The following is a 25,287-nucleotide window of genomic DNA, read 5'->3' on the forward strand; positions in this document are numbered from 1 at the left end:
ACCAAGGAAGTCGTTGGTGGAGTTCAGACTCAAAATGCACTGAGCCACTCTCTCCCCTTAACCAGTGTCTCCAAGTCTCAGCAGTCCCTCACATATGCAGACAACTGGTGTCCAGACACATCTCACTGCTCCCTGTCCCACACACCATGTGCTTTCTGGCCATTAGACCCACACTCAAGCTATTGCTTCCTTACTGCAGACACTGCAGGTTCCAAAGAAAAGCAGCAGCCAGGGGCAATTGGGAAATGAGAGCCAGGAGGCCAAGGCCATGGAGTGGATGGTGGCAGGGAGTAGACTCTCAGGGACTCTGTGGGGAGTCCGCATCAGAGACCTCTTTGCCAGCCTATGGCCTTGGGATAGCTATTAACAAACTGAGGTCAGCTCTGACTCCTGTGCAAAGAAAACTCTGTCCTAGGACATCTGAGGCATATACCCTCAATCACAGAACCTCAGATTCTATCTAAGAAGTGCTATCATTCAAAAAAGGCCTATCCCATAGAGGGAGTGTTGTAGAAAATTGTACAAAATCTTCATCAAAACACCATACTTCTGTAGTTTCATATTTTGACCCAGATACTTCTTTTTCTCAGTCTCTATATCATCTCTCAGAGAAATCCCTTAGCAGGCAGTCTCAGATTTCAGCCTACTTAAGAATCACCTCGGCCCTTATTTTAAGTGAAGTAGACTTTTGGGTTCCACTTCAGAGTTTCTGATTCAGGAGATCTGGAATAGAGCCCAGAAATTAGTTGGTTTTTTTTTTTAAAGAAAGCTTCCGGAAAGATTGTGATGCAAGTGGTTCTTGAGACCAGCCTTGAGGAAACAAGCCCTGCCTCAGTAAGCCTTCCTTCCCACATCCTGCCAAGGCCTTGCATCTAATCTATAGGACTATTTATTACAGTTATCAAAAGTAACTATTTGTCTACCTCATCTGCTAGGCTGTGAGTTCTTTGAAAATAGGGACTGTTTCTTGTCCTAATAAAATTTTGGAATCACAGCCTTAGAATCATCCTATGTGTTTTTTTAGCTGGGGAGCACATACAGAATCCCTGTGAATCACACATACTTATTAAAACCTTCCTGGTAAACCTACACCAATAGTTTCCCCTATGAATGATTTTTTTTAAAGTAAGTATATACTACAGTTCAGCATTTGAGAGACTTCTGTATCTATTATTACAAAGGTACTAAGAAATACATTTGTTTTTTTCTTCTGGTTCTCTAAAACTTTTAATGTATTTGTTTATTTGTTTTGGCTGCACTGGGTCTTGTTGATGTGCACAGGCTTTCTCTAGTTGCAATGTGAGGGTTTCTCATTGTGGTGGCTACTCTTGTTGCAGAGCATGGGCTCTAGGCACATGGGCTTCAGTAGTTGCCTTGTGTGGGCCCTGTAAGTATGGTGCATGGCCTTTGTTGCTCTGAGGTATGTGGGAATCTTCCCAGACCAGGGATCAGACCCACCTCCCCTGCATTGGCAGGTGGATTCTTAATCACTGGACCACCAGGGAAGTCCCTGAGAAATACATTTGAATACTTGAAAAGAAGCAAGACTGGAAATGTGGTTTTATGTTACAAAATTTAGAAGAACTCAGTTACCAAACAACTAAAAATACACAACAACAGATAAATAGGAATTTCTTAACATCATGGTCTCTAACAACGCAAAAATTAGATATTAAGGTATCTTTTACTCCCATCTATCTGCAGCAAAGAGAAATATTTTAAATAGGAACCAGCACTTCTATTCAAATACTTTCTGATGCATTTGGCAGATTTGTTTTTATATTCTCCTGTTCAACATTCCATTGAAAGTTCTCATAATTGAACATTGTGACCCAAACCAAGAGAAAAGTATCAATATAAACATACTCATTTATTAAAAAGGAGCAGTTTGCCCTTGAAAAGAAAAAGAAACTACAAAGAATATTATGTATAAAGTACAAATACTAGTGTTTAAATTTCTCTGAAACAATTTATGCTTCAGTAATTAAGAGAAAGAAGTGATGAAGACTTTATTAAGATGAAGAGCCTATTAATATGCATCATGCTGTGGGCTAATTGTTCACTCATTATTCTGTTCCACTGGGATGAGAGTTTGAAAAGAGCTTTATATTTCTCTAGAAAAAATTACATCCACTAGACTAAGATCACATAAATTAACACTGATTATTATTCCCTATATCTGTCATTTACAAAGCTCAAATGGCTTCATAAAGTATATAATCAGTAACATTTTTACGTTTTATTAAGGCAAGTTTGTGAAAATAATTTAATACAACCAGATATCCTCATGACTTTCAGCTTAAAACATTTTTAATGTGGGGTAATAGACCAACAAAATCTGTTTTATAAAAAGACACTTCAGTCCTAGAAAAGAGTAATAAAAGATTTTGAAAGCAGTTTATGTTTTAAAGGATACTCTTCCCATGCCTCAAATTCCAAGTGCCGTTCATCACCTGCAGAGCCAGTTTTGTTTGACTCAGTTCAGTTCAGTTCAGTCGCTCAGTCGTGTTCAGCTCTTTGCGACCCCATGAACTGTAGCACGCCTGGCCTCCCTGTCCATCACCAGCTCCCAGAGTTTACTCAAACTCTTGTCCATTGAGTCGGTGATGCCATCCAATCATCTCATCCTCTGTCGTCCCCTTCTCCTCCCACCTTCAATCTTTCCCAGCATCAGGGTCTTTTCCAAGGAGTCAGTTCTTCCCCTCAGATGGCCAAAGTATTGGAGTTTCAGCTTCAGCATCAGTCCTTACAATGAATATTCAGGACTGATCTCCTTTAGGATGGACTGGTTGGATCTCCTTGCAGTCCAAGGGACTCTCAAGAGTCTTCTACAACACCACACTTCAAAAGCATCATTTCTTCTGTGCTCAGCTTTCGTTATAGTCCAACTCTCACATCCATACATGACTACTGGGAAAACCATAGCTTTGACTAGACAGACCTTTGTTGGCAAAGTAATGTCTCTGCTTTTTAATATGCTGTCTATGTTGGTCATAACTTTTCTTCCTATATCAATCCAATTCCACCCTTGAGGAAGTTCTCCTTTATGGTTTGTTTTATCTGCTAACTTATGTTTCTGGACTTCTGTTTTTTATTCACTATTTTTTTTTAATTGAGGTATACTTGATTTACAATGTTGTGCTAATTTCGGCTGTATACCAAAGTGACTTAGTTATGCACATATGTACATTCTTTTTTATATTCTTTTCCATTATAGTTTATCCCAAGAGATTGGATGTAGTTCCCTCTGGGCTTTTGAAAGTCATTCTTTTCTTTATCTTTTTTCCTCACTTGATGGGCTGTGTTAGGATTTTCAACCAAGATGTTATTGCTTTTGGATGTGGTAGAATTAATGGGGAAGGTGATTCTCCATAAACTGCTCTTTATTATTCTTGGTGTATTCAAACAACATGTAGTTCATGGTGGTCCTGAGATTAACATTCACTGCTTCCTGTAACTTGGCTGATAAATTCTGCTTTATACCTGATGATATGGTATTAAAAGATGCGTTCATAGACATGATTGGAGGTGTTTGAGGATTTGTTTTGTCCAAGAAAGCTCTGTTAAAAAGGCTTTGGAATCACCGTTTTCTACTATCCTGTACTGAAATGAAACTGGACTTAATTCCTGGAAACTTTTCATCTCCTTCATAAATAGAACATGGTGCCTCCAATTCCATCTCCTGGTCTTTCCTGGCACTCAGCATGCTGGTTGCAGGGTACCTCCCTTGGACTACATTCAAGACAACAAGAGAAAATGAGGGCAGTGGCTCCGAGGCTCTTAGCTGCAGGAGGCACACCCTTCACAGGGCAGAGAGAGTGACGCACATGCCCCCAGCCCTTGGGGAGTGTGAAACTGGCAGCTGGGGAATGGGCTAGACTTAATTTTTGACAACAGATTGATCAGCTTCTCTTGCACACCTCTAGTGACTAGGAGCTCATTGCCTCCAAGGGATCTGAGCTCTGAGTGTTAGGATAGTCTCACATTTTAACAAATACTGCCTTCTAAGGACCCTTCGGTCCTTGTGCCCAATGGAGACATCAAGTACATGCTTTGTTCCTTTTTTCAGTTCTTCAAAAACTTTAGGTCTATCTTCCACTTCCTTTGGAGTGAGGATGGGGCAGGAACCCTGTCAGGGAAAGCAGCTGGCCAAAGGGCCAATGGAAAGTGGGCTAGACTGCCTCATTTCCCCATCTGTGACTTTCAGTCTTACCATGAGGCTTAGATGACCCAATGTGTAACATGCCAACAGTATGATGCCCATGCTTAATAAATGGCAGCTTCCATTATTATTAGATGAGAAAAGGAATAATGAAACAGAAGTCCTATTCTGGACAAATCTGAGGACTTTCAGGGAACTCTGTAATCCAGAGAGGTTGGGGACAAGGCCTGGACCTTGAAACAGGGAGGGTGAGGGAGTGGAGTGGGCCACCTGAAGACTCATCTAGAGATACACCTCCTTCAAGTCTTTGTTTAAATGCCACCTTCTTAGCAAGGCCTTCCCTGACCATCTATTTACAAATTCAAATCCTGCCCTTTTCCTGCCCTCCCCAAAGCCCTTTCCTGCCTTGCTTTCCAATAACACCTAACATCATCTCATCTATCAACACTTAACTTTAAAAAATAGGGATTTTCGTGGTGGTCCAGTGGTTAAGAACCCATGCTTCCACTGCAGGGGGCACAGGTTTGATCCTTGATTGGGTAACAGATCCTGCATGTGGCCAAAAAATAAAAAATTTATATATATACATACATACACATATGTATATATACATACACACACACACAAACACACATATATATTTATATGTATATTGTTGTTCAGTCACTAAGTCATGTCCAATGCTTTGCCACCCCATGGATTGCAGCATATCAGGCTTCCCTGTCCTTCACCATCTTCTGAAATAGACTCGGTGATGCCAGCCAACCATCTCATCCTCTGTTGTCCCCCTCTCCTTCTGCCCTCAATCTTTCCCAGCATCAGGGTATTTTCCAGTGAGTTGGCTCTTCGTATCAGGTAGCCAAAATACCGGACCTTCTGCTTTGGCATCGGTCCTTCCAATGAATATTTGGGGTTTATTTCCTGTAGGATTGACTGGTTTGATCTTCTGACAGTTCAAGAGACTCTCAAGAGTCTTCTCCAACACCACAATTTGAAAGCATCAATTTGTTGGCGTTCAGCCTTCATGGTCTAGCTCTCACATCCATACATGACTACTGGAAAAACTATAGCTTTGACTACACAGACCTCTGTCGGCAAAGTGATGTCTCTGCTTTTTAACACGCTGTCTAGGTCTGTCATAGCTTTCCTTTCAAGGAGCAAGCGTCTTTTAATTTTGTGGCTGCAGTCACTGTTTGCAGTGACTTTGGAGCCCCAGAAAATAAAGTCTGTCACTGTTTCCACTTTTCCTCTATCTATTTGCCATAAAGTGATGGGATATATATGGCTACTGTTCTTGCTGCATCCCTCAAGTGAAGGTCACAGCTCCTGTCGGTCAGTCCTATCTCAGTACTCTTTTCTTCTCTGAATTCCTGTTATCACCTCCTTCCTGCTCCCCTTCAGGCCTTGGGTGGTAGTGATGTCCAAATGTTTCAAGATCCAGGGTGCTTCTCAACCTTTTTTGGTTTCCCTACTCCCTGCCCACCTGTTTGAATAGGGCCTCCTCAAATTACTGACACGAAAAGGCCATCTGCTTCCTCCTGGACCTGGCTGATGCAGAAGGCCATTCTCCTACAGCCCCCTGCACTTCCCTTGAACACAGCACTTATAATTGCCTACTTTATTATTGACTCCACACCTAGAATATAAGCTCCTTAAGGGTACTAAGCTAACACGGAGTCTGCACAGAGTAGACCTTACTGAGAACTTGTTGATAAACGAATGAATAAAAGTAATGAAGAGAAAGATCACTCAGAATTATGTTATCAGGGAAAGCTTCCAGGAAGGGCTAGAACCTGAGAGGAGCTGATGCTCTTTCAACCTCTTGGCCAGACCTCTCTCCTCTGAATGCTAGACTCTTACATGTAACTAGCTACTTGAAATCTCTGTTTGGATAACATTTTGGGACTGGAGCTTGTGACTTCTTCCTTGGCTCCCTTGAGTCTTCTATCTCTTGGTCAATGGAACCATCATCCATGCAGTGCCCTGTTTGTTTTGTTCATAGGACTCAACCCAGTTTTCTATTTATCTATGTACTGATTTGACTTCCCTGATGGCTCAGACAGTAAATAATCTGCCTGCAGTGCTGTAGACCTGGGTTCAATCCCTGGATTGGGAAGATCCCCTGGAGAAGGAAATGGCAACCCACTCTAGTATTCTTGCCTGAGAATCCCATGGACAGAGGAGCCTGGGGGACTATAGTCCATGGGGTCGCAAAGAGTCGAACACAACTGAGTGACTTCACTATTTTCACTTTTGTGTACTGATTTGGGGTCTGCCTTTCCTGCTAGATTGTAGCAGGATTATAAGCACTTACAATGTAAGTGCTTAGATTGTAAGCACTATAAGAACACAGACCAGGTATGTCTTTTTCACCATGGAATACCCAGGATATAACTCAGTGTCTATCTAGGAGTGGGGGACAAGCATTGGGAGGGAAGATGAGCATGGATGATATCCGTCGTCAACGGTCTCAGAAGCCTGAGTTACCAAGGAAAATACAGCATGAATCACAGAGGAAGTTTAACCGTCACATCAAGTTATTTTATTCCATTACTCATCAGGAGCCTGTGTCTGTGCTTCCGCAATCTTGTCTCACTTTGGCCTGTCAGTTTAACCTGCAGAACACTTGTCTTCTCATTATTTTTTTTTTCCCCCAATAAATATATATGTATATATTTAGCTGCACCAGGTCTTGGATTCAGCAAGCAGGATCTTTAGTTGCAGTGTGTTGGATCTAGTTCCCTGACCAGGGGTCGAACCTGGGCCCCCTGCTTTGGGACTGTGGCGTCTTAGCCATTAGACAACCAGGGAAGTCCCTGTCTCCTTCTTCTGAGCTTAACTATTCTCCTGCCGCTGCAGGCAGCAAAAAGCAGTGAAAAGAGCTCTGGAGGAGGTGGAGCAAGGTGCGGTGTCAGGAGACTGAACATCTCAGTGGCCTCTTCTCTCCACTTCACCCTCACACAAGCTGGGTCCTGGCCGGCAAGGTAGAACAGTGGTGAAAAACACAGCTTCTGGGGTCCAGTGGAGCTGGGTTTGAATTCTAGCCTTGCCAATTTTTAATATCAGCTGTAAGAGCTTAACCCCTCTGAGTCTTAGTTTCCCTAATCTGTAGAATGGGTATAAAAACAACTACATCTTATAGTTGTGTGGATTACAGTAAGATATTATATTTAAAGCACTTCACCTGGTACCTGGCACACAGAAAGTGTTTCATTAAGAATAACTATTGGGAATTTCCTGGCGGTCCAGTGGTTAGGAATCCTTGCTCTCATTGCCAAGGGCATAGGATCAATCCCTGGTCAAGGAACTAAGATCCTGCAAGTCATGCAACATGGGCAAAATTTTTTTTAAAAATTAAAAGGGCACGTGTGCTCATGGTTGTATAAATATGGACTTTTGAATGGTGTAAACAATAAGGGCTATGTGAATGCAGAAGAATGTGGGTTCAGTGAGGACTAAAGTTTATAGAGGAGGTAGGTGTATCAATTAGGAATCTTAGCTGTAACAGACACAAAACCCAGTGCAAACTGACTTAAGTAGGAAAGGGAATTTATCAGTTCATAAGTGGTAAAGAATCTGCCTGCCAGTGCAAGAGATGCAGGGGACATTGATTTAATCCCTGGGTCAGAAAGATCCACTGGAGGAGGAAATGGCAACCCACTCCAGCATTCTTGCCTGAAAAATCCCACATACAGAGGAAACTGGCAGGCTGCAATCCATGGGACCGCAAAGAGTTGGTCATGACCGAGCAAATGGCACAAAATTTTAATATCCTGACAAATGTAGCTTCAGGCATAGCTGGATACAGAAGCTCAGATGGTGTTTTCAGGAATCGGTCTTTTTGCATCTTTGGGCTCTGCTTTTGTCACTGATGCTCCGTGTTCAGGAAGGATCCCACTTTGTGGTAACAAGATGGTCTGCCTGCAGTTCCATGTATACACTATATTCTGTGAATAAAGTCAGTGGAAAGAGATGCTTTCCCCTACAATAGGAGTGCTGTTTATTGTACGGTCTTTGAAGTCCAGACTTAAAGTTCAACTAACTGTATGGACTTGGGCGAATCTTCATCTGAGCCAATTTCTTCTTCTCAAAACACTAGTCAGCAATACAACTTTGTGGGTTTATTATTTGCTGTAATGATTAAGTAATGGCTGGAAAGTTAGTGCTTAGTATAGCCCTGTGCCCATATGGGTTGAGCTAAAGGGGTGAAATTGAGCTGAATAACAGGAACTCCTTGCCGGCACCCAACATCTCACAGGGCATAGCATGCTCCCAGTCCAGCCTCTGCAAATCAGGGCTGTGTATAAGTCAGCATTCTGGCAGGAGTCAGATGGCACCCTGCAACTAGATGCTCTGAAGAGAGCATGAAGGCGGATTTAGGAAATTGACAGGGAATGGAAGCAGGTCTGATAGCAACAGTGAGGAGGGAAAGCATTGCTAGGTTTGGAGGGCCAGGGTGGGGTGGGTTTACTGGAACCCAAGGAGGGTAGCCAGGGTAGGACTGTGATGTCATGTAGGAACCCCCTCTCCGTTCCCTCCATTCTGTCTCTTCCCACCCTATGGCACCTCTTTATGCACCAACCCAGATGGAAACTCAAGAGCAAGGAGGTGAGGCCCTTGATAGGTGAAGAAGTATGTGAGCATTTGGCGGGGCAAGTGGGAGGAGCAAGCAGGGGCAGTGGCAACAGTCAGGGTGGGATCCTCCCATTCCTTTTCAGTCTCCTCTGGGCAATGGGTGAAAGAGAAGGTGAAGAAAGTGAAGAAAAGGGTGAAGAAAGCCTGACCGGCTCCCACCTCTGTCCATGGGATTTCCCAGGCAAGAATACTGGAGTGTCTTGCTATTTCCCACCCCAGGGATGAATCTGTGGTAATGTCTATCCCCAGACTCTTTAGTTACCAGATCTAGGATACTGTTTTTCATTGAGTTAGAGCTAGATTTTTCTCTTACTTACAACCTAGGAGTCACTTGAGCCTTTTCTTCCCCTGTTCCCTGTTAAGATTACTCACTTCTGTGTTCCACAGTACCCATGCAAACTTCTCTCATGGTCCTTATAACCGGTTGCTGTGAACTTTCTTTACTGGTGTGTCTCCTCCACAAAGCTGTGAGCTGCTTGAAGACAGGAGTCATGTCTGATGTGTCTCCAAGTCCTCAGTCCCCAGTGACACTGCTTGAAGACAGGAACCAAGTCTGATATATCTCCATGTCCCCAGTAACACACCATGCACTGGCCAGACCACACCAGGAGTGTTATCTTCAAGCAACACAGGTTAAGGGCATGTTAGCCAAGTTGAGTCTGTTGAGATGAGGGCAGTTGGGTAGAGTCTGGAGGTCACATTTTATGAAGAGCAGAAAAATCAGGAACATGTAATGAGAAGATGAGACTGCTCTTAGGATAGAGCTCATCTGCTGACTCAACAGGCATTACTGGGCATCTGCATGTGAGGCCTTGGGCTGGTCCTGAGGGGCCATGGGTGATACAGCTATAGTCCCTGCCTGGGGAGCTCACAGTCTGGACAGGCTCAGACTTGGAAACAAGTGACGGGGGTGCAGGGTGAGGCTAGAGAAGGGCTCTCAGAAGAGGACTTGCAGGAGGGCAGAATTATGACGCTTGGGGGAAGGTTTCAGTTTGGAATGAGGAAACTTTCTAACAATTAGAACTATAAAGAATGCTCTACATCTGGGACTGTGTGAGTTGGGCTGGGATGACCACTTCATAGAATAGACACTGACGTCTGTCAACAGAAGGACTGAAGGGGAGTCTACAGGGAATTCCTCATAATTACAAGTCATTGAACCACTGTTTCCTTTCACATGCTAGGATACAAAGACAAAACAAAACAAAGAAACAGTCTCTGGCTTAAAAAAGCTCACAGTTTAGGTAAATTGAAAAAATGTAACACTGTAGCCTTATGCTAGTGTCTCTTGAATTTGAATGATGTATGAACCCCCTTTTTAAAGGAAGTACTCAGAGCTAATAATCTAAATATGTTTCAAATTTAAACTCAGTTTAAACTTCAAGGCAGCTGTAAAAGCTACTCTTTCATACAGTGTTTAAGTACACATTTTAATGAAAATGGACAAAACAATAAGCTAATAAAATGCTAATATTGATAACACTAATGCTACAGGTCATATTGAGTTCTTCTGAAGCTGCCAGTTCTATAAACATATTCCTACTGGTAAATGAAGAAGGAATGATAGAATCAGGGGTTGGGAAGATCTCCTGGAGGAGGGAAAGGCTACCCACTTCAGTATTCTGGCCTGGAGAATTCCATGGACTGTATAGTCCATGGGGTCTCAAAGTGTCAGACACAACTGAGTGACTTTCACTTTCACTAAAATAATAGATCTAGGGTCAAGCCATCATAAAAAAGAGGGAAAAAAAATTAAACCCCAAAACAGATCCTGTGTGCCACTTGATGTAAAAACACACCATCACCTATGAAGCAGGCTTGCTAAAAAAAGAAAAAAAATCATATCTGAATCAGACCAAATATCAGGATCTACTTTTTAATCTTCAGGAAATACAGGAGGAAAAGATTTTCAAAAGAGGGTGGAGGAACCTATAGGTGAAAGGAGACTTAAGAGACATTTATGAGCCTTATGAACCAAATTCAGTTTGCAGACTTTGTTTCAATTCTGGTTTGAACAAATCAGCTATAGGAAGAGGGAGGGGTGAAGAGAGAGAAATATGGGTATTAATTGAATATTTGTTGATATTGAAGATATATTTTTTATATGTGTTAATATATTGTGGTTATATTTTGAGTCCTTATCTTTTGAGAATACATACTGAAATATTTATTCATGAAATAATATGGTATCTGTGATTTGCTTCACAATAATCCAGGGAGGAGGCAGGAAATGGGCCCAGGTTTAGATAAGCTAAGACTGGTCATGAGTTGATTGTTTTACCTAAATGATGGGTACATGGGATTCACTGCTGTACATTGGAAAGATTTTATGATAAAAAGCTTCAATGATGAAAAACTCTAAGATGCTAAAACAGTTAAAATTCAAATACAACAGGCATTGTACATTGCTGATAGGGATATAAATTAGCAAGTTTTATGGAAGGCAATATGACAATATCTAATAAAAATGCACATATCCTTTGACTCAGAAAATCACTTCTAGAAATGCAAACTCTGTGCTCACCACATGTGTTACAAAATGCAGATATACAAACAGACACACATACACTTATTTTTATTTGGCTGCACCAGGTCTTAGTTGTGGCACATGGCATCTCTGATCTTCATTGTGGCATGCGAGATCTTTTCTGTGGCATGTGGGAGCTAGTTCCCTAACTAGGGATCAAACCCAGGCCCCCTGCATTGGGAGCTCAGAGTCTTAGCCATTGGACCACCAAGGAAGTCCTGGATTCTCACTCTAGCTTTAGTTGTAAAAGAAAGAATTAGTGATAATCTAAAAGGAGATCAGTCCTGTGTGTTCATTGGAAGGACTGATGCTGAAGCTGAAACTCCAATACTTTGGCCACCTCATGCGAAGAGTTGATTCATTGGAAAAGACCCTGATGCTGGGAGGGGATTGGGGGCAGGAGGAGAAGGGGACAACAGAGGATGAGATGGCTGGATGGCATCACCGACTCGATGGACATGAGTCTGAGTAAACTCCAGGAGTTGGTGATGGACAGGGAGGCCTGGCGTGCTGCGATTCATGGGGTCGCAAAAAGTCGGACATGACTGAGTGACTGAATTGAACTGAAACATCGTTAATGGGGGATTAGATAAATAAGTCATGAAAAATCCACTGAATGGAATACTCCATAGTCATTTTTAAAATGAGGATGTTCTTTATATACTGACCTGATGCAATCTCCAAAGTACAGGGATGTGTGTATAGTATGCTACCACGTGAAAATGCATGTATGCCTAGATATGTATAAAATACATGTGAAGAATAAAAATGAAACATTTACCTTCATTTAAGCCTCTAGGAAAGGGCCTGGGTTTACAGGGAAAAGGCATAGGAGTAAGACTTACAATTCAGTAGTAGCATTTTGTACCTTTTATTTATCTGGCTGCCCATGCAGCATGTGGGAATCTCAGTTCCCTGACCAGGGATCAAATCCGTGCCCCCTGCATTGAGAACTTGGAGCCTTAACCACTGAACCAGAAGGAAAGCCTGCTTGTACCTTTTAAATTTTATTCCATGTGCATGCATTCCCAATATATTTTTTAGAAGATTTGTTTTAAAAGAAATAAAAATAAGATTAAGACATTAAAAATATAAAAACTATCTGGCAAAGCGGGAAAATGTTTGGTTTAAAAGAGTATACAAAATTTTCTGTTTTGCATATAGGGTCACCAGCCCAGGTTGGATGCATGAGACAAGTGGTCAGGCCTGGTGCACTGGGAAGACCCAGAGGAATCGGGTGGCGAGGGAGGTGGGAGGGGGGATCGGGATGGGGAATACATGTAAATCCATGGCTGATTCACGTCAATGTATGACAAAATCCACTACAATATTGTAAAGTAATTAGCCTCCAACTAATAAAAATAAAAGAAAAAAAAAGAGTACACAAAATTTTATCCACATAATATTTTATAATAATAGAATTATAAGGCAGAATAATGGGCTAGAATAATAAAAGATGTCGGCTTATGATCAAGTACTGGAAACACACACAAATGGAAAGGGTGTTTTTTAGGTGGGAGTGAAATTTTTCTTATTTTTTAGAACTGTATAGATATTATAATATGGTGTGATAATATGTAAATTACAATTTAGTGGAAAAAAATTACATTTTGATGGCAAATATCTGATTTCCATAGAGGTTTTCAGAAAGAGGTTTTTTTCATGAATCGAGGTGCACCTGGTCACGCTGCCAGAGCAGGTCCTGTTTGGTTTCCTGCCAGCCTCGCTGAGGAACAAGATGCTGGAAAAGTCACTGCAGTTGGTCACGTCCTCGCACTTAACACTCGTTTACCAGACCCTGGACAGTTTGTTTATTTGTGAGGAAAAGACTCTGCATAAACAAGAAGAGACTTTTTGGAGGTGGGAAAGCCAGGGTGTTAACTACCCTCCTTCGTATGCCAAGCTTCCTTCCTTGAGGAAGGGCCCCGGTGGGAAACCGGAGGTGGGCTCTGACCAGGAAGGAAGGAGAGTCAGGAACCCGCAGCAGGGGCCTGCCCCAGTTCCACAGGCCCGGCGACCTCCTTGGCTCTCCCTGCTCACCCTTCAGCGAGAGCGGTGTGAGAGCGCAAAGACCCAGCTGAGGAGCCAGGGACTGACTCTGCCCCTAAGTGCATGACCTCGTAGAAGTCACTCAGCCTCCCAGGCCAGTCTTTTCATCTGTAAAATAAACCTACCTTGCTTTGCAGCCAGAAGAGTGAATGAGATCGGCGTATTGTCTCATTCTGGGTACCGTGCTACATCTCTGCCTAGACTGCGTCTCGGTCTCCTTGGCCTGCACCTCACACTTATCAGCCCTCTGCCCTCCCCTTCTCTCTTTGGGCTTCCAGACATAAACTGTCACTCATGACAGCTGTGCTCGGGATCCACAGACCCAACTGGGCCTCTTCATATGCATCGTCCACAAGTATCTCAACCTTGATTCATCAAAAACTAAACTCGTTATCATCCTCTCCAAACTTGGTCATCATCCAGTGTTCTCTGTTCCAGCAATACCTCTAGCATTCAGAAACCTGGGGATTTTCCTTGACTCTACTCCAACATACATGGGTAACAGCAGCAGAAGCCATCTTCTACCACATGGCCTGGGAAACAGAGGAAGCTGGACTGGAGTGACAGGATGAAGCAAAAACACCAGGAAGCACGGCAGAGAACAGAAGAGACCACGTGGGCTCCTAAGGACGACAAGTTCTGGTTTTGCTCAGGAGCCAGATGCAGCTCCACTCTTGGATTTTTTAAATTCACCATCTTAACTATTTATTCATTTATTTATGATTGCTCTGGGTCTTCATTGCTGTGCAAGGGCTTTCTCTAGTTGCAGCGAGCAGGCTTCTCATGGTGCTGGCTTCTCTTGTTGTGGAGTACGGGCTCTAAAGGGTGAGGGCTTCACTAGTTGTGGCACAAACGAACACTTTAGTGTTCACATCAATCAACAGCAGGGAGCTCTGTTCCCTGCAGTCCCTCAGGAAGCAACTGCCATCTTGAATGTCGTTGGTTACTGTTTGACAGAGCCAGGACTAGAACTGAGGTTGCCTGACTTCTTATTCAAGGCTCCTTCTACCCTAACTGCCTGTGGTAGCCAGTCTCCAAGATGGCTCTTAATGATCTACACCTCCTATCACCTTTGTGTAGTCCCTTCCATACTGAATAAACAGCGCTCACATATTAGGAGACTGCAGAAATGACTGTGTGACTTCCAATGCTGGGTCATAAAAGACATTGTGGCTTATACCTTGTCTCTTTCTGGCATCTGTTGCTCTGAGGAAAGCCAGTTGCCATGCCATAAGAATATCCAAGCAGCCCTAAAAAGTGAAACCATCCCCAAGAAAAAGAAATGCAAAAAGGCAAAATGGTTGTCTGATGGGGGCTTAGAAACAGCTGAGAAAAGAAGAGAAGAAAAAGGCAAAGGAGAAGAGGAAAGATATACCCATCTAAATGCAGAGTTTCAAAGATTATCAAGGAGAGATAAGAAAGCCTTCCTCAGGATCAATGTAAACAAATAGAGGAAAACAATAGAATGGGAAAGACTAGAGATTTCTTCAATAAAATTAGATACCAAGGGAACATTTCATGCAAAGATGGGCACAATAAGGGACAGAAATGGTATGGACCTAACAGAAGCAGAAGATATTAAGAAGAGGTGGTAAAAATACACAGAAAAACTATACAAAAGAGATCTTAATGACCCAGTTAATGACGATGGTGTGATCACTCACCTACAGCCAGACATCTTGGAGTGCAAAGTCAAGTGGGCCTTAGGAAGCATCACTATGAACAAAGCTAGTGGAGGTGATGGAATTCCAGTTGAGCTGTTTCAAATCCTAAAAGATTATGCTGTTAAAGTGCTTCACTCAATACGCCAGCAAATTTGGAAAACTCAGCAGTGGCCATACGACTGGAAAAGGTCAATTTTCATTCCAATCCCAAAGAGAGGCAATGCCAAAGAATGTTCAAACTACCGCACAATTGCACTCATCTCACACACTAGCAAAGTAATGCTCAAAATTCTCCAAGCCAGGCTTCACGAGTATGTGAACTGTGAACTTCCAGATATTCAAGCTGGTTTTAGAAAAGGCAGAGGAACCAGAGATCAAATTGCCAACATCTGTTGGATCACAGAATAAGCAAGAGAATTCCAGAAGAATATCTACATCTGCTTCATTGACTATGCTAAAGCCTTTGACTGTGTGGATCACCACAAACTGTGGGAAATTCTTAAAGAGATGGGAATACCAGATCACCTTACCTGCCTCCTAAGAAACTTGCATGTAGGTCAAGAAGCAACAGTTAGAACATGGAACACGGACTGGTTCCAAATTGGGAAAGGAGTACATCAAAGCTACATATAGTTAGTTACCCTGCTTATTTAACTTCTATGCAGAGGACATCATGGGAAATGCCGGGCTGGATGAAGCACAAAATGGAATCAAGATAGCCAGGAGAAATATAAAAAACTTCAGATATGCATATGACAGCTCCCCTTATGGCAGAAAGTGAAGAGGAACTAGAGTCTTAAAGCTCAACACTCAAAAAATGAAGATGATGGCATCTGGTTCCATCACTTCATGGCAAATAGATGGAGAAACAATGGAAACATGGAGAGACTTTATTTTGGGGGGCTCCAAAATCACTGCAGATGGTGACTGCAGCCATGAAATTAAAAGACGCTTGCTCCTTGGAAGAAAAGCTATGACCAACAGCCTATTAAAAAGCAGAGACATTGCCAGCAAAGGTCCGTCTGGTCAAAGCTATGGTTTTCCCAGTAGCATGTATGGATGTGAGAGCTGGACCATGAAGAAAGTTGAGTGCCAAAGAATTGATGCTTTTGAACTGTGGTATTGGGGGAGAATCTTGAGAATCCCTTGGATTGCAAAGAGATGAAACCAATCAATCCTAAAGAAAATCAATTCTAAATATTTATTGGAAGGACTGATGCTGAAACTAAAGCTCCAATACTTTGCCCATCTGATGCAAAGATCTGACTCCTTGGAAAAGACCCTGATGCTGGGAAAGACTGAAGGCAGGAGAAGGAGACAATAGAAGACAAGATGGTTGGATGGCATCATCGACTCAATGGACGTGAGTTTGATCATGCTCTGGGAGTTGGTGATGGACAGGGAAGCCTGGTGTGCTGCAGTCCACGGGGTCGCAAAGAGTCAGATACTACTGAGTGACTGAACAACAACACAGAGTGAAGAGGAATTAAGACCTCCTGTTAATAACCAGTACCAACCAAGCATGTGAGTCAGTCATCTTGGAAGCTGATTCCACAGCCTTAGTCAAGTCTTCAGATGAGAGCTGCCCCGCCTAACATCTTTCTGTTTGTTTTTTTTTAATCTTTTAGCTGAGCCATGCAGCATGTGGGATCTTAGGTCCCCAGCCAGTGGTTGAACCTGTGGCCCCTGCATTGGCAGCACAGAGTCTTAACCACTGAAGAACCAGGGAAGCCCCCCGACAGCTGACATCTTGATTGCATCTCAGAAGAGAACTTGACCCAGAACCACTCAGCTAAGCTTCTTCCAAATTTCCAAACCACAGTATATGAGATAATAAATGTTTATTCTTTTAAGTCATTAAGCTTTGGGGTGACTTGTTATAGATAATTAACATACAACCTTTATAGAGATCTAATATTTTTTAAAAAACCTTCTATTTTTGGCATTTGTACACAGTCAGAAATTATTATTCTCTTTCCCCTAGCCTTTGGCCTAGCTCAGGTTACCTAACTAAAAAAGCCTTCAGGCTTAAGGAATCCAACCCAGGAAGACAGAATCCCATATTACTCTTTAAAGAAGCCTTTCCCTTTCCGTGTTATGCAGAAAGCTCCCAGGTCTCCTAAGAATATAAAAAAAATCCACATTACATCACCTTCACCTGGATGATCCTGAAAAATGATTCTTACAAAAATCAAAGGAATTGGAGCCCAGACTTCCCCAATTAAATACAGTATTGAGGAAATATTTGAGAAATGACACCCTATGATACCTGAGTTTTTCTGAGCTGAGAAATGGGTGTCGACAGTAGTGCTAATGCCTTATATTCATATAGTATACTTTTCACAATATTTTCATATCTATATCTTAGGTAGGTTGGGAAGATATAAATAAACCATATACATATGGAACCAAGGGCCCAGAGCTCATGATCTGCCCACAGTCTCATGATGTGTGAATGACAGGGCCAGTTCTAGAATCTGGGTTCCAGTGACTCCAAGTCTGGTGCGGTGCTTTCCAAGGCAAGACCTCCCGGGTGAGATAATGTAAACGCCTTTCAGCTGGGGCTGTCCTCTGAGGTCAACGTGCACTTGTAGGTCTCTTTAAAGGCCTCAAGGAAACGTGGTATTACTTCATCCACAGTGACATGCCTCTGGAGCTCCTCACTCAGGGAAGTGACGCCTGTCCCAACCAGCCCACAGGGCACAATGTGCTCAAACCACGTGAGGTCCGTAGAACAGTTCAGCGCCAGGCCGTGGGACGTAACGTGCCTTCCACAGCGGACACCTGCAAGGCAAATCAACAGGTCTTAGAATAGACACCCTCCCTCCCCAGGCTTCATGATGGTCCTCAGTGAGATGAAGAAACTGGACTAGACCACTAATTTTCCAATTCTGTTTCTAGAGCACCCAGAATGTCCACAGATCAGGGGAGGGGGTCAAAATGAGAGGAGACGCCTGTGGCTCCACAGTGGCTGCACTTACTATGGACATTACAGAAAGGTCCTTTAACAAAGATTCCGCTGTTTAAAAAAAAAAGTATGAAAAAAATTTTCATCCTTATTGTCCAGATATTGTGAAGTAACCTGGCAACTCACTTCTCGTTGTCCCTCCATTTCTAAAAATGAGTGTGTTGAACCACGTGACCTCCGACGTGACCTTCCGGTTCTGAAGATATCAGTGAGGAGAGCCTTAGAAACTCTTAAAGCAGTGGGCAGACGATTCAAAGCCCGCGCCAGTGACATCCCGCCCGCCCAGGGCTCTGCCCTCACCACCATTGGTCGGGCCCCGCCAGGCCCCGCCCCGAGGCGCTCACCGATCGCGCAGATCTTGCGCTCGCCCAGCCAAACGCCGGTGTAGGGTGGGGGCCGCGCGCAGGCGCCCGGCAGGCCCTGGAGCTCGCACAGGCGCACGGCGCACGCCTCCAGCGCCGCCACGTGGGTGCGCAGGCGCAGGCCGAGGGGTCGTAAGTCGAGTACCGGGTGGCACAGTAGCTGGCCCGGGCCGTGGAAGGTGGCTAGGCCGCCCCGGCCAAGGGGGCGCACCTCGGCACCCAAGGCCCGCAGTCGCGCCGTCTCTTCGGACGTCAGGCCGCCGCGCAACCCGGTGGTATACACGGGCCCCGCGGGCTCGCAGAGCAGAAGCGCACCCGCCTCGGGCCCTGGCTCGGCCTGCAGCCGCCGCAGCCAGCGCTGCTGCAACGCCAGCAACTCGGCGTAGGGCACCTGACCCAGCCACACCAGCCGTACAGCCGGTTGCAGCATCTCGCCCGCCGCGGCGTCTGCGGGGCCCCGCCTCCTTTCTGGGCCTAGGGGCGGGCCGGGAGGGGCGGGGACCCGGAGCCTCCGCCCCTAAATGCTTGTTACTGGCTGTTGAGAGAGTGTTTTGATACCTAATGTAAGGTCAGTTCAATTCAGTCGCTCAGTCATGTCCGACCCTTTGCGACCCCATGGACAGCAGCGAGCCAGGCTTCTCTGTCCATCACCAACTCCAGAAAATTGCTTAAACTCATGTCCATCGAGTCCGTGATCCCATCCAACCATCTCATCCTCTGTTGTCCCCTTCTCCTGCCTTCAATCTTTCCCAGCATCAGGGTCTTTTCCAGTGACTCAATTATTCGCATCAGGTGGCCAAAGTATTGGAGTTTCAGCTTCAGCTGAAACTTCCAGTCCTTCCAATGAATATTTAGGACTGATTTCCTTTAGGGTGGACTGGTTGGATCGCCTTGCAGTCCAGAGGACTCTCAAGAGTCTTCTCCAACACCACAGTTCAAAAGTTAATTTTTCATTGATTAGCTCGAGTAATTTTCTGGTGGAGTCTTTAGGGTTTTCTATGTAGACGATCATGTCATCTGCAAACAGTGAGAGCTTCGTTTCTTCTTTTCCTATCTGGATTCCTTTTATTTCTTTTTCTGCTCTGATTGCTGTGGCCAAAACTTCCAAAACCATGTTGAATAGTAGTGATGAGAGTGGGCACCCTTATCTTGTTCCTGATTTTAAGGGAAATGCTTTCAATTTTTCACCATTGAGGATAATGTTTGCTGTGGGTTTGTCATATATGGCTTTTATTATGTTGAGGTATGTTCCTTCTATTCCTGCTTTCTGGAGAGTTTTAATCATAAATGGGGTGTTGAATTTTGTCAAAGGCTTTCTCTGCATCTATTGAGATAGTCATATGGTTTTTATCTTTCAATTTGTTAATGTGGTGTATTACATTGATTGATTTGCAGATATTAAAGAATCCTTGCATTCCTGGGATAAAGCCCACTTGGTCATGGTGTATGATTTTTTTTAATATGTTGTTGGATTCTGTTTGCTAGAATTTTGTTAAGGATTTCTGCATCTATGTTCACCAGTGATATTGGCCTGTAGTTTTCTTTTTTTGTGGCATCTTTGTCTGGTTTTGGAATTAGGGTGATGGTGGCCTCATAGAATGAATTTGGAAGTTTACCTTCTTCTGCAATTTTCTGGAAGAGTTTGAGTAAAATAGGTGTTAGCTCGTCTCTAAATTTTTGGTAGAATTCAGCTGTGAAGCCATCTGGTCCTGGGCTTTTGTTTGCTGGAAGATTTCTGATTACAGTTTCGATATCCTTGCTTGTGATGGTTCTGTTAAGATCTTCTATTTCTTCCTGGTTCAGTTTTGGAAAGTTATACTTTTCTAAGAATTTGTCCATTTCTTCCAAGTTGTCCATTTTATTGGCATAGAGCTGCTGGTAGTAGTCTCTTATGATCCTTTGTATTTCAGTGTTGTCTGTTGTGATCTCTCCATTTTCATTTCTAATTTTGTTGATTTGGTTCTTCTCCCTTTGTTTCTTAATGAGTCTTGCTAATGGTTTGTCAATTTTGTTTATTTTTTCAAAAAAACAGCTTTTAGCTTTGTTGATTTTTGCTATGGTCTCTTTAGTTTCTTTTGCATTTATTTCTGCCCTAATTTTTAAGATTTCTTTCCTTCTACTAGCCCTGGGGTTCTTTATTTCTTCCTTCTCTAGTTGCTTTAGGTGTAGAGTTAGGTTATTTATTTGACTTTTTTCTTGTTTCTTGATGTAAGCCTGTAATGCTATGAACCTTTTACAGTGTCCCATAGGTTTTGGGTTGTTGTGTTTTCATTTTCATTCATTTCTATGCATATTTTGATTTCTTTTTTGATTTCTTCTATGATTTGTTGGTTATTCAGAAGCGTGTTATTTAGCCTCCATATGTTTGAATTTTTAATAGTTTTTTTTTCCTGTAATTGAGATCTAATCTTACTACACTGTGGTCAGAAAAGATGACTGGAATGATTTCAATTTTTTTGAATTTACCAAGGCTAGATTTATGGCCCAGGATGTGATCTATTCTGGAGAAGGTTCCGTGTGCACTTGAAAAAAAGGTGAAATTGATTGTTTTGGGGTGAAATGTCCTATAGATATCAATTAGGTCTAGCTGGTCCATTGTATCATTTAAAGTTTGTGTTTCCTTGTTAATTTTCTGTTTAGTTGATCTATCCATAGGTGTGAGTGGGGTATTAAAGTCTCCCACTATTATTGTGTTATTGTTAATTTCCCCTTTCATACACGTTAGCATTTGCCTTACATATTGTTGTGCTTCTATGTTGGGTGCATATATATTTATAATTGTTATATCTTCTTCTTGGATTGATCCTTTGATCATTATGTAGTGTCCTTTGTCTCTTTTCACAGCCTTTTTTTTTTTTCACATCCTTTATTTGAAAGTCTATTTTATCTGATATGAGTATTGCGACTCCTGCTTTCTTTTGTTCTCTGTTTGCGTGAAATATTTTTTTCCAGCCCTTCACTTTCAGTCTGTATGTGTCCCTTGTTTTGAGGTGGGTCTCTTGTAGACAGCATATATAGGGGTCTTGTTTTTTTTATCCATTCAGCCAGTCTTTGTCTTTTGGTTGGGGGCATTCAACCCATTTACATTTAAGGTAATTATTGATAGGTACGGTCCCGTTGCCATTTACTTTGTTGTTTTGGGTTCGCGTTTTATACAACCTTTCTGTGTTTCCTGTCTAGAGAAGATCCTTTAGCATTTGTTGAAGAGCTGGTTTGGTGGTGCTGAATTCTCTCAGCTTTTGCTTGTCTGTAAAGCTTTTGAATTCTTCATATCTGAATGAGATCCTTGCTGGGTACAGTAATCTGGGTTGTAGTTCATTCTTCTTTAATGTGTGGTAGAATTCTCTGTGAAACCATCTGGAAATTTCTTTGGGGGAGTTTTAAAACTACAACTTCAATTATCTCAATAGCTATAGAGCTATTCAAATTATCTATTTCATATTGGGTGAGTTGCAGTAGTTTGTGTTTTTCAAGGAATTAGTCCCTTTTATCTAAGTTGTCAAATTTGTGTGTAGAGTTGTTTGTGGTATTCACTTAGTGATCCTTTTTATGTTTACATGGTCTATAGTGTATCTTCTTTCTGATTTGTGAGTCTTGCTAGGATGTTGTTAATTTTATTACTTTTTCCAAAGAATCAGCTCTTTGTTTTATTGTTTCTATTGTTTTTATGTTTTCAATTTCATTTATTTCTGCTCTTATCTTTATTATTTCCTTCCTTCTGCTTGCTTTATTTGGTTCTTTTCTTGTGTGTTCTCAGTGGGAGCTTAAATAATTGATTTGAGATTATTTTCCTCTTTTTTACTGTATGAATTCAGTGCTAAATTTAGTGCTAAACTTTTCCCTCTCGGTGTGACTTTAGCTGTGTCCTACAAAGTTGGATATGATCTATGTTCGCTTTCATTCAGTTCAAGATATTTTTTAAAAATTTCCCTGAGATTTCTTCAACCCATGGATTACTTTGAAGTATGTTGTATTCCTGTTATCTTTCTGATTTCTAATTTGATTCCATTGTGGATGGAGAACACACACTGTATGATCCCAGTTCTTAAAAAAAAATTTTGTAAGGCCCAGCATGCGGTCTGTCTTGGTATATGTTCTGTGGGCAATTTAAAAGGATGTGTATTCTGCTGTTGTTGGGTGCAGTGGTCTATAAATGTTATTTAGAATCTGTTAGTCAGTGGTGCTGGTGCATTCTTCTATATCCTTGCTGATTTTCTGTTTAGTTTTTCTGTCAAGTGTTCAGAAAAAGGTACTTTAGTCTCCAACTTACCTAATTGTGGACTTACCTATTTCTTCCTTAAGTTTAATCAGTTTTTGCTTCATGCTTTTCAGCTCTGTTGTTTATTGCATATCCATTTATAATTTCTATATATTTTTGACAAATTGACCCTTTTTATCACTTCATAATGTAATTGGTTCTGATAATATTTTTGCTCTGAAGTTTACTTTATATAGTATCCCTCTAGCCACTCCCACTTTCCTTTAATTTTGCATGATTTATCTTTCCATCCTTTTACTTTTAATCTGCCTTTATTGTTTTATTTAAAGTGAGTTTAGGGACTCCCCTAGTGGGCCAGTGGCTAAGACTCTGTCTCTCATTGCAGGGGGACTGGGTTCAATCTCTGGTCAAGGAATTAGATCTCACATACCACAACTAAGGGTTTGCATGCCACAACTAAAGATCCTACAGGCTACAACAAAGATCAAAGATATTGTGTGCTGCAACTAAGGCTCAGTGCAGCCAAATAAATATTTTAAAAAATAGTAAAGTGAGTTTGTTATAGACAGCATATAGTTGGGTTATGCTTTTTTTTCCCATTAAGCCAATCTCTGTCTTTTAATTGCTCTATTTAGGTCATTTAGGTTAAGGTAATTATTGAGCTTCCCAGGTGGCTTGGTGGAAAAGACTGCCTGTCAACACAGGAGACCCAGGTTCAATCCCTGGATCAGGAAGATCCCCTGGAGGAGGGCATGGCAACCCACTCCAGTATTCTTGCCTGAAAAATCCCATGGGCAGAGGAGCCTGGTGGGCTACAGTCTATAGGATCACAAAGAGTTGGACATGACTGAGCACACAGCACATGATTACTGACATATTAAGGCTTAAGTCTGACCCTTTATTTTATTTTTGTTTGTTCTGTTTATTATTTGTATGTTTTCTTTTTCTTGTCTTTCTGTGCTCAGCATCATTAGTCATCAGGGAAATGTAAATTAAAACCACAATGAAAAGTTGTTATGCCATCACCAGAATGGCTAAAATTAAGAAGACTAAAGACAGCAAGTGTTGGCAAGGTTGTAACCAGAACTCTCACATGTTGCTTGTGATAGTGTAAAATGGCATAAACACTTGTGATAAAGGTCTGGCATTTTTTGTGAAATTAAATATACACCTATTCCATGACCCAGTTTTATTCCTAAGAATTTACCCATGATAAATGAAAACATTTATACCACAAAAAGATTTGTACAGCAAAGTCCATGGCAACTTTATTTAAAAATATTCCCAAATTGGGAACAGCCCAGGTGTCTACCTGTAAGAGAACTGATACAGTGTGATATATTCATACAATGAAATACTGCTCAGCAGTTAAAATGGGCAAGATGTCCAAGGATGATGGGGCCACTAACCAACAGAGGGAACCCAGGGTGATGTGATCTCTCTTGGTTCCAGCCCCACTCCTAGGCAAGAAAGTAGCCCCTCAAGAACTGTGTGGCCAGATTCCATATGCAATTTGTGAAGCTAAGGGAGTACAGGCACTTAAACATTAACTATCAGCTAATCCTTATGTAGCTGATTTGTTGCTTTTCAGTCACTAGGTCGTGTCCAAGTCTTTGAGATTCCATGGACTGCAGCATGCCAGGCTCTTCTGTCCTCCACTATCTCCTGGAGTTTGCTCAAATTCATGTCCATTGAGTCAGTGATGCTATCTAACCATCTCATCCTCTGCCACCTCCTCCTGCTGCCTTCAATCTTTCCCAGCACCAGGGTCTTTTCCAATGAATCGGCTCTTTGCATTAGGTAGTCAAAATGCTGAACCTTCAGCTTTAGCATTGGCCTTTCCAAAGAATATTCAGGGTTGATTCCTTTAGGATTGACTGGTTTGATCACCTGGCAATCCAAGGGACTCTCAATAGTCCAGCACCACAATTCAAAAGCATCAGTTCTTTGTTGCTCAGTCTTCTTTATGGTCCAACTCTCACAACCGTACATGACTACTGGAAAAACCATAACTTTGACTATATGGACCTAATCTACAATTAATTTTTGTGTATGGGACTAGTCCACAGAGGTTGGGAAGGAGGAAGTGAGAATTGGAGCTGGGACAGGGAATAACAACTAAAATCAGGCTCTGGGCCAAGAAATTAAGAGAGACCAGATAGTATGGACAGACATATACAATGGTAGGTTTCAGAACAGATTACAAAAGTCATTGTGAGTCATCAATGGCAGTGCTGTTGTTTAAAAGCAAACATAACATTTAGATAGCTCCAGGTTATCAGAGGTTGGATTACTTAAGGCTCTGTCCCAGAGTAGCTGTAGTCAATAAATAAATATGCGATGGGGAAAGTAACTCAAATGACCTGGTTCCTATAAAAGATGAACTCAGTGCTTTAGCCTGAGAAAGGTCCTGGTATGAATTGGAAGGAGGTAGGCTGGGAAGTTGGGGATCTGAGTTCATGTCCTGTGTCTATCACTGTTGATTTGAGAACATGAGCTCCTTTGTGGTAGGTAATGTATAGTTTGATCACTGGATCCCACCTAGCCTAGTACCTGGTGTCAAGTAAGTTCTTAGGCTGTCAATATTTGTAGAATGAATGAACGGCTCATTAAATGAATGAATAACTAGCTGTATGTCCTTTAACAGTGACCTTTACCAGTGATCTTGACCATAAAGGGAAACATTGGGTCTCAGTTTAGT

At 42.2% G+C, this 25,287-nt stretch overlaps 1 protein-coding gene and 1 pseudogene across 1 annotated transcript; both read right to left on the reverse strand.

Moving 5' to 3' along the window:
- Positions 1–2,358: 2,358 nt before the first annotated feature.
- LOC122449323 lies at positions 2,359–3,706 on the reverse strand (annotated as a pseudogene).
- A 13,157-nt stretch (positions 3,707–16,863) lies between these two features.
- LIPT2 (lipoyl(octanoyl) transferase 2) lies at positions 16,864–18,821 on the reverse strand. The gene is made up of 2 exons (XM_043482708.1): positions 18,350–18,821; positions 16,864–17,821 (listed from the first exon to the last, which is right to left on the reverse strand). Exons 1-2 carry the CDS (start codon positions 18,795–18,797, stop codon positions 17,592–17,594), a joined length of 678 nt encoding a protein of 225 aa, XP_043338643.1. The 5' UTR covers positions 18,798–18,821; the 3' UTR covers positions 16,864–17,591.
- Between the last annotated feature and the right edge of the window lie 6,466 nt (positions 18,822–25,287).

This window comes from Cervus canadensis, chromosome 11 (genome assembly GCF_019320065.1).
Source record: "Cervus canadensis isolate Bull #8, Minnesota chromosome 11, ASM1932006v1, whole genome shotgun sequence".
In the NCBI taxonomy this organism is placed as follows: domain Eukaryota; kingdom Metazoa; phylum Chordata; class Mammalia; order Artiodactyla; family Cervidae; genus Cervus; species Cervus canadensis.

Coding starts and splice junctions, on each gene's coding strand:
- LIPT2 (XM_043482708.1), bottom strand. CDS start 18,797: ATGCTGCAACCGGCTGTACGGCTGGTGTGGCTGGGTCAGGTGCCCTAC. Junction 17,822..18,349: donor GCGCAAGATCTGCGCGATCG/GTGAGCGCCTCG, acceptor TTTGCCTTGCAG/GTGTCCGCTGTGGAAGGCAC.